Raw genomic sequence first — 16,591 nt, 5'->3', positions numbered from 1 at the left:
ATTCAACGGAAAGAAAACTGGCATGTGACTTGATTTTTGCCTTGGGAAATCGATTGGATGGCGAAAAAGTGGGCTCTACATACCAAAGAACTACTTCCCTCCTAAAACACCAGAAACAGCAGGTGTACATTCCCGCCACCCACTGGCCTGGAGTGCAAAGCGCTGGCTGGCAGAGAAGAGATCACTGTTAAAATCTGTTAGATTTTACGGTTTAAACTGTTTAAACCAAAATCAGATCACTTTTTTGCAGAAACTAGTGTTTTATTAAGCGTTTATGTTACAATTAATCAAGCTGACTTCACAATCATTATCTTGTTTTTTGTTCCACGAAAAAAAAAAAGTAATACGGTTTTGAAACAACTCATGGGTGAGTAAAAAGATAAGAGAATTTTAATTTTAGGGTAAGAGCTAGATCAGGGATGAGTGTTTTAATTTTATAGTGACTTTGAGATTCTCTTCCTGAAAAAATAAGAACGTTTGATTTCATGTTAAGCCTGCCATACGCTCTGCACAGAGCTTAATGCACCTCACGTACCAGGTTGTTAGACCCTGTCAAACAGTTGAGCCTCAAACACAGCAAAAATTCCTCATTAGCAAACTGCACTGCGCACGGAAGACCCGAAAACTTTAAAACCACAAAGCTGACGATCTGCCAAGCCTGGCAGACCACTACGGGTTCCCCTCAGACATAAATAACCCAATATGATAATGAAATGAAAACTAGAATAAAAGAGATAACCATAAAAAGGGCTGTAAAACTCATTCTTTACACAACACCATTAAGGGTCATTAAAATCCATTATGCCGGTTCATCCATGTAGGGAGTAGTACAGCGAACAGGTGGAGGTAGAGCTGGGGCTCATTGGTGATTAATTGGGGTCTTGATGGCGCTACATTAATCTGGTCAGTGTGACATTTACAAGGGAATTGCAAACCCCTGGTGTGACCGTCTAACATGTCTCAAGCGCTAGGTGAAATAAATATAAACTCGTTATAATGTGGTTGATGGTCTAAATGGGTGTTGGACATGATCGACCTTGGACATTGACCCATCAACCGTCTGTTGAGGATAAAAGGGTGCATGATTCATGAAGAATGTGTGTAGTAACAGACCTAGTGGCCTATGTAATACATCACAACATGGACCACTTTCAAATGCTGGCACGATACGTCTATCCCTTCATTTAAGCAAAACTTAGACCTGAGGAGAAAGAACAGTCTTTGTGACAACGCAATAAAGAAGAAGGGGCATAAGAATTGTTAATTTTCAGTAAGGCCAATGCTTTTATGCTGAATTCAGTATGTGGTCCATTATAATAAAATAAAAATTATCATAATTAAGCTGAAACGCAAGTTATTTTGTCATGAAAGATGAATTATATTGTCATGAACCAGTCAGCGTTCACATGAGAAGTATTTTAACATGCTGAATGCCATAAATGGCCTTCACATCTCTTATTCGGTAAAAGAAAAGGGCTCAAATGGTGAAGAATTTATGAGGGTGCTTGAGTCCCTGACTAATGATGACCTTCATCAGATATTCCATAAAAGTCCAATAAAATGGCATGACCTACATTCGTGGAAGTGGGTTATAATATTTAGGATTTTCAAAAAAAAAAAATCACACATTTCAGATTTTGGCTGGGAAAAAAAAAGAGGCAGAAAATCTAAATATAAATATAAAGATAAGTTGCAACTTTAACGGATTTGATAAAAAAAAAAAAAAAAAAATTGTATATATAAATAAAATATATTTTATATATTAAATATATATATATATATATATAAAATTGTATTTAAATTATTATTACAATTTACAATAACATATAGGCTCCAACAAATTAATAAATATATATTTTAAAAAAAGGTCAAATTAATTATTAAAAATATGAAATAAAACATCTATTTAAAAATATTTTAAATTGTGTGTTATTGTATTAAAAAAATAAAAAATAATAATAATTAAGAAAATAGCAGAATTGTGTAGTCATCATATCCGCTTAGGTTCTGGCCTTATATGTCAACATCTTGCTGCATTTGAAAAAGGGCAAGAGACACTTTTAGAATGCAAGAACCAACAATAGCACCTTTACATCAGCAGAACCCCACTGAGGACAACACAGGCCATTAGGGCGCTATCACACATTATTTCCATTGCTTAGATAAGCGGACCAGGAATGAGCGTGAAAAGGCCAGGCACTTGACATTACATATATCCCTGGGAGTGATAGAGGAATGAATGGGTTCGGTTCTTAAAGCCAGTTATTTGACCAGTGTTAATATTTCACTTCTGAAAAAATGCCAGCACATTAAGTATGACATGCATTTGGGTGTTTCTTCAACTACGAGCACTTTTTGTCCTTTGCACTTTTAGAAAATAAAATAAAATTGTAATTTCCACTACATCTTATAGCATTCTGTGATGGAAATTACATTTTTTACCATTTTAATTTCACTGCTAGCATTTTGTGTGTCCTAAATACATAAAATTACATAATTCCACACTTACATAATTTTACATTTAAATCACTCACAAGTGAAAAAATAAATAAAAAATTAGGCCCACAACTTTGGTAAATATGCTATAATTAATTGTCATACAATTAATACTGAATTTATTTATGCATATTTCAAACTTTTTATAGATTATCATACTTTTAAATGTAATAATATTTTTATGACAAATTTTCATAGTTTACAAAAATCTGGTAGTGGGACAATAAAACCATAACATCTATACATAAAAGCATCTGAAAACAAACAATTGATGAAAGCATAATAATAATAATAATAATAATAATAATAATAATAATAATAATAATAATAAGTATTTAAAATCTACTTCTGCTAAATAAATTGCCCAAATTTAAGAAATACCCTTTTATGAATCTTTTATTTTATTTCAATAAAAGTTCTTAGGAACAATCTGCATTGTAAAAAATTAAACTGAAAAACTGTATCTGATATATAAACCGGCTGTATCTGATATATAAAAATACTACATCAAAATACAGCTTTACTTTATGATTCAGCTTTTGAACAGCATTTTTTGTTTACGCTGGAAGTTTGTGGAAGCTTGTTTTCGCCACTGAATAAAAACAAAAAAATTGTCTTGCAATTATGAGTTTAAAATCACGCAATTCTGATTTTATAACTCATCATTTGAACATTTATATCATGCAATTCTGAGAAAAAAAGTCAGAATTGAAAAAGAAAAGTCACAATTACCTTTTGATTTTTTTATTCTGTGGCGGAAATGAGCTTCCATATAGTCTAGTATTAGGCACTAGGACGGCCCAGCAACAGCAGCAGAAGCAAATGCTCAGCGGCTGTGACACAGACGGGTTGCCAGATGCTCTCTGCTGGATCCCGGCACGCACTACAGGCCACCGCTGTGCCGCCTCAGCTCTGTTGCTGATGCTATCTGACAGCAGCGCAGGCCGTCTGCATGCAAAACCTCAGCCGCGTTACTTCATTGTTTCACTCCCAGCTGCACAAGACCTTTTTGACAAGCAGTGCTTCTGAGATCTAGGTTGTGATGGAGAGCGAGGGTGAGTGCGCCTGCTGGGCAGAGAGAGGTCGGGCTCCCTGCTGAATTCTCACTGAGGAAGTACAGTCAAAGACCTCAAAGATGATGAAATGAAAGAACTTACAGTGTCTTTCAGAAAGGAGAAAATGTCGAACGAATCTAGTTTCTGTTCAAGTACAAGCCTGGCAACTTGCTAATACCAAGTGAACAAGCTTAAGGTGCAGCTACATTAGCAAAATGTAGTTTTGTCAATAGTGTAGTGATGCAAGAAATACAGCTGACAAAATCATTTTCAAACCAAAGAGCTTTCTGTTTGTTAACCCTCTACTGCATGCATTTTGATGGCACATGATACAAATATCATTTCTTGGCTCATTTGGGAACATTTTATTGATAATTCAACAAAAATGTCCATAAATCATTAAGTAAAAAGAGAAAAGCACTTGAAACACATCGATATATTGGATCTGATACAGACATAGGTTTGTATCATGTAGTGTGTCATGTCATATTATGTACTTCATGTATCCTAATCATCCCCATATACACTTTATTGCCAAAAGTATTGGGACACCCCTCCAAATCATTGAATTCAGGTGTTCAAATCACTTCCATGGCCGCAGTTGTATAAAATCAAGCACCTAGAGGCATGCAGACGCTTCTACAAACATTTGTGATTCGCTTGAATTCACTGAGCTCCTGAGAGCGACCCATTCTTTAATAAATGTAAGTAGAAGCGTCTGCATGCCTAGGGGATGATTAGGATACATGTAGTACATAATATGACATGACACACTACATGATACAAACCTATGTCTGTATCAAATCAAATATATTGATGTGTTTCAAGTGTTTTTCTCTTTTTACTTAATGATTTATAGACATTTTTGTTGAATAGCTTTCCTGTAGCTCAAACAGTAGAGCATTGGTGCTTGCAAGGTCATGGGTTCGATTCCCAGGGAAAGCAAGAATTGTTAAGAATGTGAATGTGTGAACCTTGAAATGCAATGCAAGTCGCTTTGGATAAAAGCATCTGCCAAATGCATAAATGTAAATGTAAGCGTGGTAAAATGATAGGTTGCCACCTGTGCAATAAGTCCATTCGTCCTTACTACTATATATTCCACGGTCAACTACACTGTGTCCTAACCAGACGCGATGCGATAAGTTTCCAGCGACAAATCATTTGTCTGTCCACACTAGACGCGACGCGACTGTGAGATACATAAAAATCAATCAAAACCCACAGCCAATCAGAACAGCGTGTGGGCGGAGTGTTGTGGAACGTGCACAGCACCAGAAAGTAATCTTGATGGCAATCGCAAGAAAATGGATAAGTAAGCTACATAATCAAATTCACAAATATTACACCATTTAAACATTATTCAAATACATAGGCTACTGAGTTACTAAAACAATCTTTGTCAAATAATACACTGTTTGTTCACAGTTTGAACGTTCTTGTTTCCATTTGTTTAATTTTGGTTTAATTGTCCAAGACATCCTTGAAAAGTACTGCTTATCGTACAACGTTGCCCTGAGGCAACAAAAAGAAAAACTAAATTTGTGAACATGCAAAATAAAAAAAAAACTTCATAAAACATGCCAAAAGGCTTCTCTAAACACACACGTATACACACACACATATTTTTTATGTACAGTTCGTTTTAAATAAGATTAATAAAGCAAATAATCTTGCCTTCTTCTCACACCATGTGCTCCTGTGACCATGTTTCAGAAAAGGACGTCCCACCTTCAAATGGTGCATGATAGTGACTCCCAAACCTTATTGGACTGTTCTTTGATACTTTTTCAAACATTCTACTTGGTTGTAATCATTTAAAGAAAAATGTATTGAACATAGGGCTTAAGAAAACTTTCCGTTGCCTGAGGGCAACGCTGTGCTGTAGAGGGTTAATATGACGAATTTGAGTGACCAACTTGGAGGCCGCAGAGTTGCACGAATGCCCCCCTTGGCACCATCAATGCATTTTGTCCCCGCATTGGCAGTCTTGTATGTCATTAAGTAGGGCCCTGTGATTGCGAAATCGCAGAACCCAGTCATTAAAAACGGAATTTACTGTATAACACAGAATTGTACAGAAATAGAGATGCACGATACATCGGCCAACATATCGGTATCGGCCGATATATGTTAGTTTTTAATGTTATCGTTATCTGCCCGATATGAAAAGTTGGCCATATTAAAGTCTATAAATAATGAATTATTTCCTTCAACTGAGAAACACTTCAGATGTGCACTGTTTACCATGATGGTTTTGAATTGCTTTATATGATTGGAATCACTTCAAAAAAGAAAAATACAGTTAAGTGCAACAACGTCTGTCATATAGGCTACATAAAATTATAATGACAACATTATTATTGTGTGTTTGGGACATGATTTTTAATGGTGAGACTTTTGTTTTTGTAATCAGGCTCTCAAAAATTATATAAAAATTTGGATTAAGATTTATCGGCCAATATATTGGTTATCGGCTTTCAAATATAAAGAATTATCGGTTATTGGTATTGGCCAACATTTTCATATTGGTGCATCCAAACTGTAAACCTCTGTTGTGCAGCACTTTGTTTGCCAAAAACAAAAAGGAATTGTTCAAATTTCATTTGATTACATTTCAAATGATTAATTTAAATTGTTTTCTGCATTAATTTGATTACCAACGTTTTTAAAATTAAACTAAATTTTAAAATTAAACTAAATTTTCAAAAACTAAACATTTCATAAGGAACTATTATTGTCAAATTTTAACGGAAAACAGAATTTGGGAAACGAGGGTCCTAATTACATTAGGACTCAGATGAAGACCGTAAAGTTTTAATGGGCCAATTTTGGGCCCCTGTGTTTTAAATGGTAAACTAGTTAAAATAGCAAGTTAAACTTAAAACACTTACCGTTTGGTTCTTAATTCGGTGGTAGGGCTGAACAATAGGAAGTCCAAGCGGTGTCACCCACTCCACTGTTCTCCCAGACCTAGCTATTAGCCTAGCGCTCTCCGTCAGCCATTCCTGAGAGAAAAAACAGCAATAACCAATCGATCCAAGTCAGTTTGTTTGTATATATTTGATAAATATTTGTAAGAATTCAGAACAAATTTGCATAATGATTGAAACCCATTTACCAAGCTAGCCGAACTGAAACCAAAACCCCTACATCTGCAACGGTTTGTCTTAACCTAAAAAATATTGCGATAAAGTCTCTAGCTGTGCTAGTTGGAAGAACCATACCATAAACCATAAACTGAAAATGAAACCCCTTTCCGTAACAATTTTTCTTTGCCAAAAAATATTGCGATAAATAGTTGCCATAAAGTCTCGGGCTGTGCTAGTTTGAAGAATCTAATCGCACAGGTGGGAAGTTTTTGCTGAGACAAACTCTAAATGAAATCCTTATATCTGCAACGGTTTGTCTTAACCTAAAAAATATTGTGATAAAGTAGTTGCGATAAAGTCTTGGGCTGTGCTAGCTGGAAGAATCCAAACGTGCAGGTGGGAAGTTGTTGCTGAGACGAAGCATTTAAAGAACCTGCTGATCTCGCAGCAACAGTGCTTGCTGCGCAACTTGGCTGCCATATTCGTAGGTCCCCAGTGCTCTCCCCCCGAAACGCTTTGTGTGAGATAAATTCCAGTGTTCATCTGGAAGCGGGCCGGGCCTGAAGTGGCTCCATTCATCAGAGCGTTCACCAACACTTTCCACTCCTGTATCACCTTCTGCCGGTAATGGCAATGATCAACTACCTGGGCTCAAACGCCGCCCCTACTGAGGATCTGACCTATTTAGGAAGCTGGTTGTGTCTGTAGGCAAAGTGGGGGATATTTCACATTCGTTCTGCCCGTCTGCTCGGCTCCCCGGGGGGTGCAACAGGAGACAGTGAGCGGCTGGTCTAAGATCTACTGCACCGGGGACATTCATTCCGTTTCTGTTTCCTGCAGCTGTAATTCATGAGCCGCAACCAGTTGCATCATGGGAGACCTATATCCGGCGATTCACAAAAACAATCTTTTCATTCAAAAAAAGGAGAGAAGCAACAGGGGTTTGGGTTTTGGTTTAAAATTAACGATAAACACTATTGTTCAAAAGTCGGTAATATTTCTAAAGAAGTCTCTTATGCTCTCCAAAGCTGCAGTAATTGTATCCAAAAAAAAAAAAAAAAAAAAAAACAGTAATATTGTGAATCTTACAATTTAAAATAACTGTTTTCTATTTTTATATAATTTAAAAATTACTGTTTATTTCATTTGTATATTGTATGTTGTGTATATGTAATGTGTATATTTGTTCTTACCTTTTAATAACAAAGAAAATAATGACAAGGATTTTTATCTTCGCCACTTTGGCCTAATTCTTTTTTATTTTATATTTTGTTACCTTGTAAGGCTTTGTTTTTAAAAATAGGGGACATTAGTTTGGCTGTAATGCTCAGTCACTTGCAAAATAGTAAAACCAACATGCAAAAGAATCGTGACAAAATAGTGAATCGTGATTTTCCTGAAAAAAATCGTGATATATTTTTGCCATATCGCCCACCCCTAAGTAACAGTAACACTAGAGAGCACTGAGAAATGTATTAAATTATCCAATTTAATACACTAACTTTTGTAGCATATAATACTAAAACTGACCAACTCGAACCCATTGCCAAATCTGCATGGGGAAATCCATACAAATTTCCTGACTGCGTGGATTCCTATTAAATTGACTGTATTTTTGCTTGAGAAAATTGAATCCTGATTAATAAAGAGTAAAAGGGGATGAGATGTTGTATACCTGAATCTCCCTCGTCCCAGTAAACATTTCCTTCAAGCTGTTAAAAACCTGAACCACCAGGTAATGTGAAGCATCCCATATGTAGTCCTGCGGATTAAAAATAGCACATTGTTATATACACACAGGCACAATACAATACAACACTGTGAATGCTTTATCCAAACCCCCGGATCAGGTTGTGAATATAATATTTAAATGCATTTGTATTTGTATGTCAGGTACCAAAAATGATTGAAATTCCTGGAAATAACTGAATATATATATATAAAAAAGACTCCAAAGAGACCAAAAGGACCATCCACCAAATTTTTGCTTTCACAAACAGATTGTGGAGATGAGATCCCCTGTTTCTAAGGCTGCCCACAGAGGGCTGCACTTGGGGAAATCAAGACTGAGGGGAAAGAAAATCCTTAAAATTCACGTCACCTGCGATGTAAAGCAAGATTACCAAGCTTATCTTCGCCTTTAAATCGAGTCGAGGAAAAGGTTAGATAGCCAGAAATCATGGAATGAAATAAGAGAGAAATGGGGAGTTTGTATAGCTAAAGTACTTGACAGCCAGATTGAGTACAGACAACTTTTGGCTGGAAAAAGGTCTCGATCTGGCTGGAACTGCTTTCTTTACTGCTTTAATAGTAAATTTGGGTCTGCAAAATACAGACCACATCCATCCACACATCATGCAGGACTAGGTTTGTTTGGTGTGGAAACTCATTCTTCATCTTCCCCGAGTTTTTTGCTCCATCTATGATCATTTTAATTGAAGTGCAACAAGCTTCACCTTAGGGAAATCATCGATTTCCTTCAGCCGCTTTTCGATTTGCAGACGACCCCCGTACCGAGTGACGCCATAGACCACAGTCATCACCGTCTGCTTCACCACCTTCCTGCTGATGAAGCCCTCCAGCACCTGTGCGATCTTCAATCCCTTCTCCGCATCCCGAGCCCTGAACTCCTCCACCTGTGAGACACGGGACAGCGCACTTTTCTGAGACCCCATAAATCAATGCACTTATTCATCATGTTCATGATAGTGATGGGTCACAATTGATGACTAATACTGATATCGCATCAAGGACAACACTTTATAATGGGCGACTTTAATTATTGTAGGCTTGGAAAGTCGCTAAGTAACTTTTCTAAATATGTCACCTGCCCTACAAGACATAAATGTTTAGACCTCTGTTATGGTACAGTTAAGAGCCTTCAGGTCATTTAGTAGAGCTCCCCTTGGTCTGTCCGACCATAACGTTGTTTATTTGGTTCCGGTTTACAAAACTGTCCTAAGGAGAACAAAACCTGAGTGACGTTTGGTTCCGGTCTGGTCTGATGAATCTACACAGGAGCTATTGGACTGTTACTCATGCACTGACTGGGATTTATTCAAGGAAGCATGTTCTAACTTGGATGAACTTGTTGAGACTGAAAATGAAATTTCCATTTTTCCATAGTCTACAATGACCTGCAGAAGCAAGTTAAGAGGGAGCTCAAATGAGCTAAACTTAAATATAAGGACAACGTTGAATCCCTTTTGAGTAGTGGCAAGTCTCGCCCTGCATGGGACGGTGTGAAGTCGATGGTGGGCTTGCAATCCAATCATAAAACAACCCTCTCCTTTGATGGCAAGACAGATTCTGAGCTTGCAGATGTATTGAATATTTTCTACAATCGCTTCAATATTTACGACTTCACCAAGGAATTGTCCGCGTTCAGGGAACCATGGGCAGAACAAAATGTGGCTATCACTATTGATAAGGACAGAGTTCACAAAATTCTTAGGGGGGTGAAGGAAAGGAAGAGCCCTGGTCCAGACAATATTGGTGGCCGCCTCCTCAAAAGCTGTGCAGAGCCACTGTCGGACATACTTGCCTTTATATTCAATAAGTCACTTCAATTACATCGGGTCCCTCATCTTTGGAAAGAGTCAGTGATTGTGCCTGTGCCTAAGACCAAAGGACCCAAATCACTTAATGATTTTAGACCAGTGGCCCTCACTTCTCTCATTATGAAAGCTTTTGAAAAAATGATCAAACAGGATATTTTAGAAATAACACAGCCTCAACTTGACCCCTTACAATTTGTCTACAGGGCAGGTAGAGGGGTCGAGGATGCTACGGGCAGCCTGCTCAACACAGTTTTTAATCACTTGGAAGGGGCAAAGCAATTTGTGCGACTACTATTTATTGAATTTTCATCAGCTTTTAACTGTATTCAACCCCACATTTAAGCAGATAGACTTTTAAAGAAACACAACATCAACCCAGAGCTAAACGCCTTAAAGTTAATGGCGTTTTATCTGGCAATCATCTATCTTCTACTTCCAATAGCGAATGATTTTAATGATTGGTGTAAGCATTCCTTTTTAAACATACAGTAAATGTCTCTAAAACTAAAGAATTAATGATTGATTTTAGGAAACAGTGCCCCCCTTACTTTCATTGATGGCCAACCTATTGAAATGGTACAAGAATATAAGTACCTTGGCACAATAATTGATAGCAAGCTATGTTTTGAATCACACACTGATGCTGTCTGTGCCAAAGCACAGCAGCGTATGCATTTCTATCGTAAACTGAGGAATTTTAACATTGACCCCACTTTGATGAGAATGTTTTATTCTTGTTTTAATGAGTCTGTTTTAACCTTCGGTTTTATCTGCTGGTTTGGTTCTCTGTCCATTAAAAACAAAAAATGACTAGAGAGTATCGTTAGGACAAGATTGTGGGCATCAACTTCCCCTCTCTCTCCCAAATCTACTCCAAAAGAGTGACAAAGAAGGCCCAATCTATTGCAGCTGACCCTAGCCATCCCTTGTCCTGCCAGTTTAAGCTACTTCCCTCAGGCTGTAGGTACTCCATGCCCAGATGCAGGTCCAATAGACTCAGGCCTAGTCCACACGGACACGGGTATTTTTATAACTCCTGCGTTTAAAAAAAAAATCCCGTCTACACATGCTCGGTTTAAAAGAAATCTCCGCCTACATGAAAACGCAAAAACACGCTATCAAGCACTGTCAAGAGCATGCCACACCTGCAGGTGGCGATATAACCCTAATCGTAAAGCCACGTTGGCCAATCAGAAGCCTGAATCAGAAGCAAAAACCCCGGTTTTACTGTCTACACGACAACACTGCAACCAGCGTTTCTGAAAATCCTCACCCTGGCAGGGCTTTTCAAAAATGTTCGGTTTCAGTGACCTGATACTGCGTTTCCGTGTGGACGAACGGCCGAACCGCGTAAAAAAAGTCACGGTTAAAAAAATACCCGTGTCCGTGTGGACAAGGCCTCAGAAACTCTCTTATCCTGACTTCTATTTCGAACCTAATAGTATTTCTTTACTATTGTGTTTCAGAGACTGTGGGTATTTTATGTTTTGCTGTATTGTTGTGTGTTTTGTCCTTGTGTTTATCAGCTGGCTGTACAAATAATTGCCCCTCGGGGACAATAAAATTACCTTGACTTGACTAGTTGAAAAGTCATTAAACTACAGACTAGTCGATTGTTATATTTTTGTATATATTTTCCAATATAAAATATATTATATTATAGTATTTTATATAATATATATATACAATGCTATGCATAAGTTTAGACACCCATGCTAAAGTTGACTAAAAAGAGGAATAAAAAAATCATCTTTTGGAAATTGAACTTAATGCCTTAATTAAAAATTTTTGGAAAAATCCAACCTTTAAGGACACCAATTTTCTTTGTGAATGAATAATGTATCGTAAATAAATAAATGTTCTTCCTTAAAATACAGGGTGCATAAGTCTGGACACCCCCCTATGTTAAATTCCCATAGAGGCAGGCAGATTTTTATTTTTAAAGGCCAGTTACTTCATGGATCCAGGATACTATGCATCCTGATAAAGTTCCTTTGGCCTTTGGAATTAAAATAGCCCCACATCATCACATAGCCTTCACCATACCTAGAGATTGGCATGGAGTACTTTCCATAAGATCATCTCTCAATGCAAATCAAACCAGCTATTAGGCTAACTGAAATAAAACCATGCCAATCTCTAGGTATGGTGAAGGCTATGTGATGATGTGGGGCTATTTTAATTCCAAAGGCCAAAGGAACTTTATCAGGATGCATAGTATCCTGGATCCATGAAGTAACTGGCCTTTAAAAATAAAAATCTGCCTGCCTCTATGGGAAATTATTGTTATTATTTTTAATAATATATTTATTATAGATTATATACTATTTTATATATATATACACTATTATATATATATATATATATATATATATTAGGGCTGTTTTCGACTAAGGATTTTCATAGTCGAATCTGATTCGTTAGATTTTGCCGTAGTCGACTGATAGTCGAACCTTTTTTTTTTTTTTTTGATAGCAGCTAGATTTTTTCCATTTCAAACAAAAGAACTAAAAAAAAACTAAAAGAAAAACATGGTGTGTAACAAATACCTTGTATTCATTTAAAGCCAGATGAACAAAACATATCACACATATATCATAACATTTCATAAACATGAGGAGCAATATGAGAGAGAAATTTGGTGATCGTTGTTTAGGTACATTAAACCACGTAAAGCTTTTTCACGCCCATGAGAACCGTGTGGAGTCAACTCACAGCCGCTCCGCTGCCCTGCTGAAAATGTGAAGCAGAAACGCTTAATATCAGATAACGTCCATAATAATTGGACTCTGGGTTCGATTTTTTGACCATTTTCAGTGGTTATGAGGAGCAATATGAGAGGGAAATTTGGTGATCGTTGTTTAGGTACATTAAACCACGTAAAGCTTTTTCACGCCCATGAGAACCGTGTGGAGTCAACTCACAGCCGCTCCGCTGCCCTGCTGAAAATGTGAAGCAGAAACGCTTAATATCAGATAACGTCCATAATAATTGGACTCTGGGTTCGATTTTTTTACCATTTTCAGTGGTTATGAGGAGCAATATGAGAGGGAAATTTGGTGATCGTTGTTTAGGTACATTAAACCACGTAAAGCTTTTTCACGCCCATGAGAACCGTGTGGAGTCAACTCACAGCCGCTCCGCTGCCCTGCTGAAAATGTGAAGCAGAAACGCTTAATATCAGATAACGTCCATAATAATTGGACTCTGGGTTCGATTTTTTTACCATTTTCAGTGGTTATGAGGAGCAATATGAGAGGGAAATTTGGTAATCATTGTTTAGGTACATTAAACCACGTAAAGCTTTTTTCACGTTAGGACTTAGCCTATATATAAAGCCCATGAGAACCGTGTGGAGTCAACCCACAGCCGCTCTGCAGCCCTGCTGAAAATGTGAAGCAGATTTTTGAATACATTTTTATTTATTTACATTAGTAAGCTACAGGACATCGTCTTTCAAAACATGACCTGCGTGAAAGCGGAAAATATTTTTTTGTACCCAGCCCTTCTGAAAATGCGAATGCGTCTCTGTCCCCAGCACATTTCAAACCAAACTGACGCCCATGTATTCGACTATGAGGTTCATAGTCGAATCAGACCTCTCCGAATCGAATCGTCGAATCCTCGACTATTAGAAGTCAGCCCTAATATATATATATATATATATATATATATATATATATATATATATATATATACACTATTATATATATATATATATATATATATATGAGCATGCAACATCACTTCTCGTCCAGGCCCTGGTCATTTCTAGGCTTGACTACTGCAATGCTCTTCTGGCCGGACTTCCAACATGTGCAACCAAACCTCTACAGATGATCCAGAATGCTGCAGCTCATCTTATCTTCAACGAGCCCAAGAGGGCCCACGCCACTCCTCTGTTCATCTCTCTGCACTGGCTACCTCTCGCTGCTCGCATCAAGTTCAAGGCATTGACGCTTGCTTACAGATCTATCACAGGCTCAGCTCACTCCTACTTTCACTCACTCCTACGAGCCTACATCCATACCAGACGCCTACGATCGGTCAACGAGCGACGTCTCGTGGTTCCATCACAGAAAGCCACAAAATCACTTTCCAGAACATTCTCATTCACAGTTCCATGCTGGTGGAACGCTCTCCCCACCCTCATCCGGAATGCAGAATCCCTGACAACATTCAAAAAACAGCTGAAAACCCATCTCTTCCGTGAGCACTTAACCTCATAAAAAAAACAAAAAAAACCCCTTTCCCTTTAAAACCTCACTTATCGGGCTTATGCTACTCTGAATAATGCTTGAACTTCGTATTTTGAGCACTTCTTGCGTTGTTGTTGTTTTTGCCTCTTCATGATGACTCGCTTAATTTAGTCCTCCTAATTTGTAAGTCGCTTTGGATAAAAGCGTCTGCTAAATGACTAAATGTAAATGTAAATGTATATGTATATGTATATGTATATATATATATATATATATATATATATATATATAGTATTTTAAAATATATTAATAAAAAAATTAATGATTACAAATTTTTATTCATTATTTTATTATTTCCAACTATTGAACATAACTAAGGGGCAATTCAGAAATAAAAACAACGATAACAGAAATATCCCAGTTGCCCTTCACTTAAACTATAAATAGCTTGATCTGCATGGAGGGAGGAGCAGGTTCATTAATCACACATGAGGTGTAAAAGTTGTTGACGATCTTATTGGGGCTCTTGAGAGCTTACGCTATCAAACAGAAGCTCTGATGCCGGCTGCTGAGGAACAATGAGGCTGTTTGGGCCAATCTCTGACTCAGCAGAGCTCATTGAGATGTCTGCTCTGTACCCTTCAGCTAAGGTTAGTGCAACCCGATGTTTTTGGCAAGAACGATACAACAGTGTATTCAAAGGGTACACTGTGTTCCCAAATATAGTCAAATCAATAAGCAGGTCAATATATCTCAGATAGACTTTTCTAAAAAAAAACACACAGTCTTCCCAGAAATTAAATGAAAACTGGAGCTTTGAGACCATGTGTTGTGAGTTGTGTATAAGAGGCCGTTTGAGATGACTATTCAACTTAGACTGAAAGGGGCAGTAAGACGCACTGACGCCCCCTGGTGCTGCAGAATGACTGACCTGCTGAGCTACGCCACTGTAGACGTCCTGAGGCAGTTCACAGGGCATGAGGTTCACTGAAGTAGCACCAATCACATCCCGCCCGAGGGCAGCATAGTGCTGGAGGCCGTTGCATGAGCCGTCCTACGAGAGAGAGAGAGAGAGAGACAGGGAGAGAAAGAGAGAGAGAAGTAGTTAATGGAAGTAGTTTTAAAATCTACAACGTATCACTAAACAGCAGTTTGTGACAATGGTGCAACAGTGACTTGTACTGGAACAGAAAAAGCTTGGTCTTCTTAATATAAAGTAAACATGCAGTACCTGATGTACAGGGTAATAGGAGACGAATTTGGTGTGGTCGGGTGAGCGCGAAGCATTCGCTATCTCCATACAGCAACCCAGTGCCTGCCACGGCTCATCTGCATTCATCCACCATTTGCGACCCTGCAAAATTAGGGTTGCGAACTCTTTAGGGAGCAAGGAATGTGACAGTCATTTCAATAAAACATTCAGTATAATATTGCACAGTCATAACTCTGAGCCTGCATTGTGCATTCGGATTTGAAAAAAGAGATACCATGGAATCAATTATACATGTATATGAGGTGTACTGCAGTGGTTTCCAAACTGGGGTACAAAATGTTGAGTTTTGCCGTTCGTTAGATTCTGCCCCACCTTAAAATAACATTAAAACAGAGCATGTTTGTCACATCTAGTGTAAAAACAGGAGAATGGTAGTGCCGTAAAAGGTCAAATACATGACATCCAATCAAATGACCTCATCTTTTGCGGTCAAAACTGACTGCATCCACACAAGCAGCGTCCAAATGATAGGTTGTGAGCAGTCAGATTATAATGCCTTAGCAAATCGGCGTTACATTACTGCTGTTCTCGACAATGTACCTTTGTAAAAGTGGGGATTTAGCACTTTTTTTGTGTGAATGAACAAATATAGACACAGACTGTGCACAGAGATCGATTTAAGACTCAAACTCTCTTTGTTACAAAAACATACCCTGAGTAAATTCTTCTTGTTTTTAATGCTGATCATATATTATACGAGCAAGAATAGAAATTTTCCCGAATATCTACACATTGCAAATGTGACAAACTGTATACAACAGTTCAACAAACAAAAAGGTAACACAGTATTGTCAATATTGTTTGGTCTATTTTGCAACAAAATAATAGTTCCAACAAAAGCCACGACAGAACTGTTGCACGAACGAATAGTGATTCAAATGATTCAAAGACCCATTCATAAATACAGCCTTGCTTC

The 16,591-nt window shown here is 37.7% G+C and overlaps 1 protein-coding gene across 1 annotated transcript in view; it reads right to left on the bottom strand.

The window, feature by feature from the left end:
* The window catches only part of LOC311084451 (DNA-directed RNA polymerase, mitochondrial-like), a 48,430-nt gene that overhangs the window by 12,243 nt on the left and 19,596 nt on the right, over positions 1-16,591 (bottom strand). The window contains exons 11-15 of the mRNA XM_084116475.1: positions 15,634-15,756; positions 15,334-15,456; positions 9,100-9,279; positions 8,319-8,405; positions 6,446-6,559 (exon numbers count right to left, since the gene is read on the bottom strand). Of these exons, the coding sequence (XP_083972601.1) occupies positions 6,446-6,559; positions 8,319-8,405; positions 9,100-9,279; positions 15,334-15,456; positions 15,634-15,756 (627 nt within the window). The remainder of the gene's footprint in view (positions 1-6,445; positions 6,560-8,318; positions 8,406-9,099; positions 9,280-15,333; positions 15,457-15,633; positions 15,757-16,591) is intronic.

Source organism: Abramis brama (genome assembly GCF_963993115.1).
Source record: "Abramis brama genome assembly, chromosome: 6".
NCBI lineage: Eukaryota > Metazoa > Chordata > Actinopteri > Cypriniformes > Leuciscidae > Abramis > Abramis brama.
The sequence above is the reverse complement of the archived record's forward strand: the minus strand, read 5'-3'. Positions and strand labels throughout refer to the sequence as shown.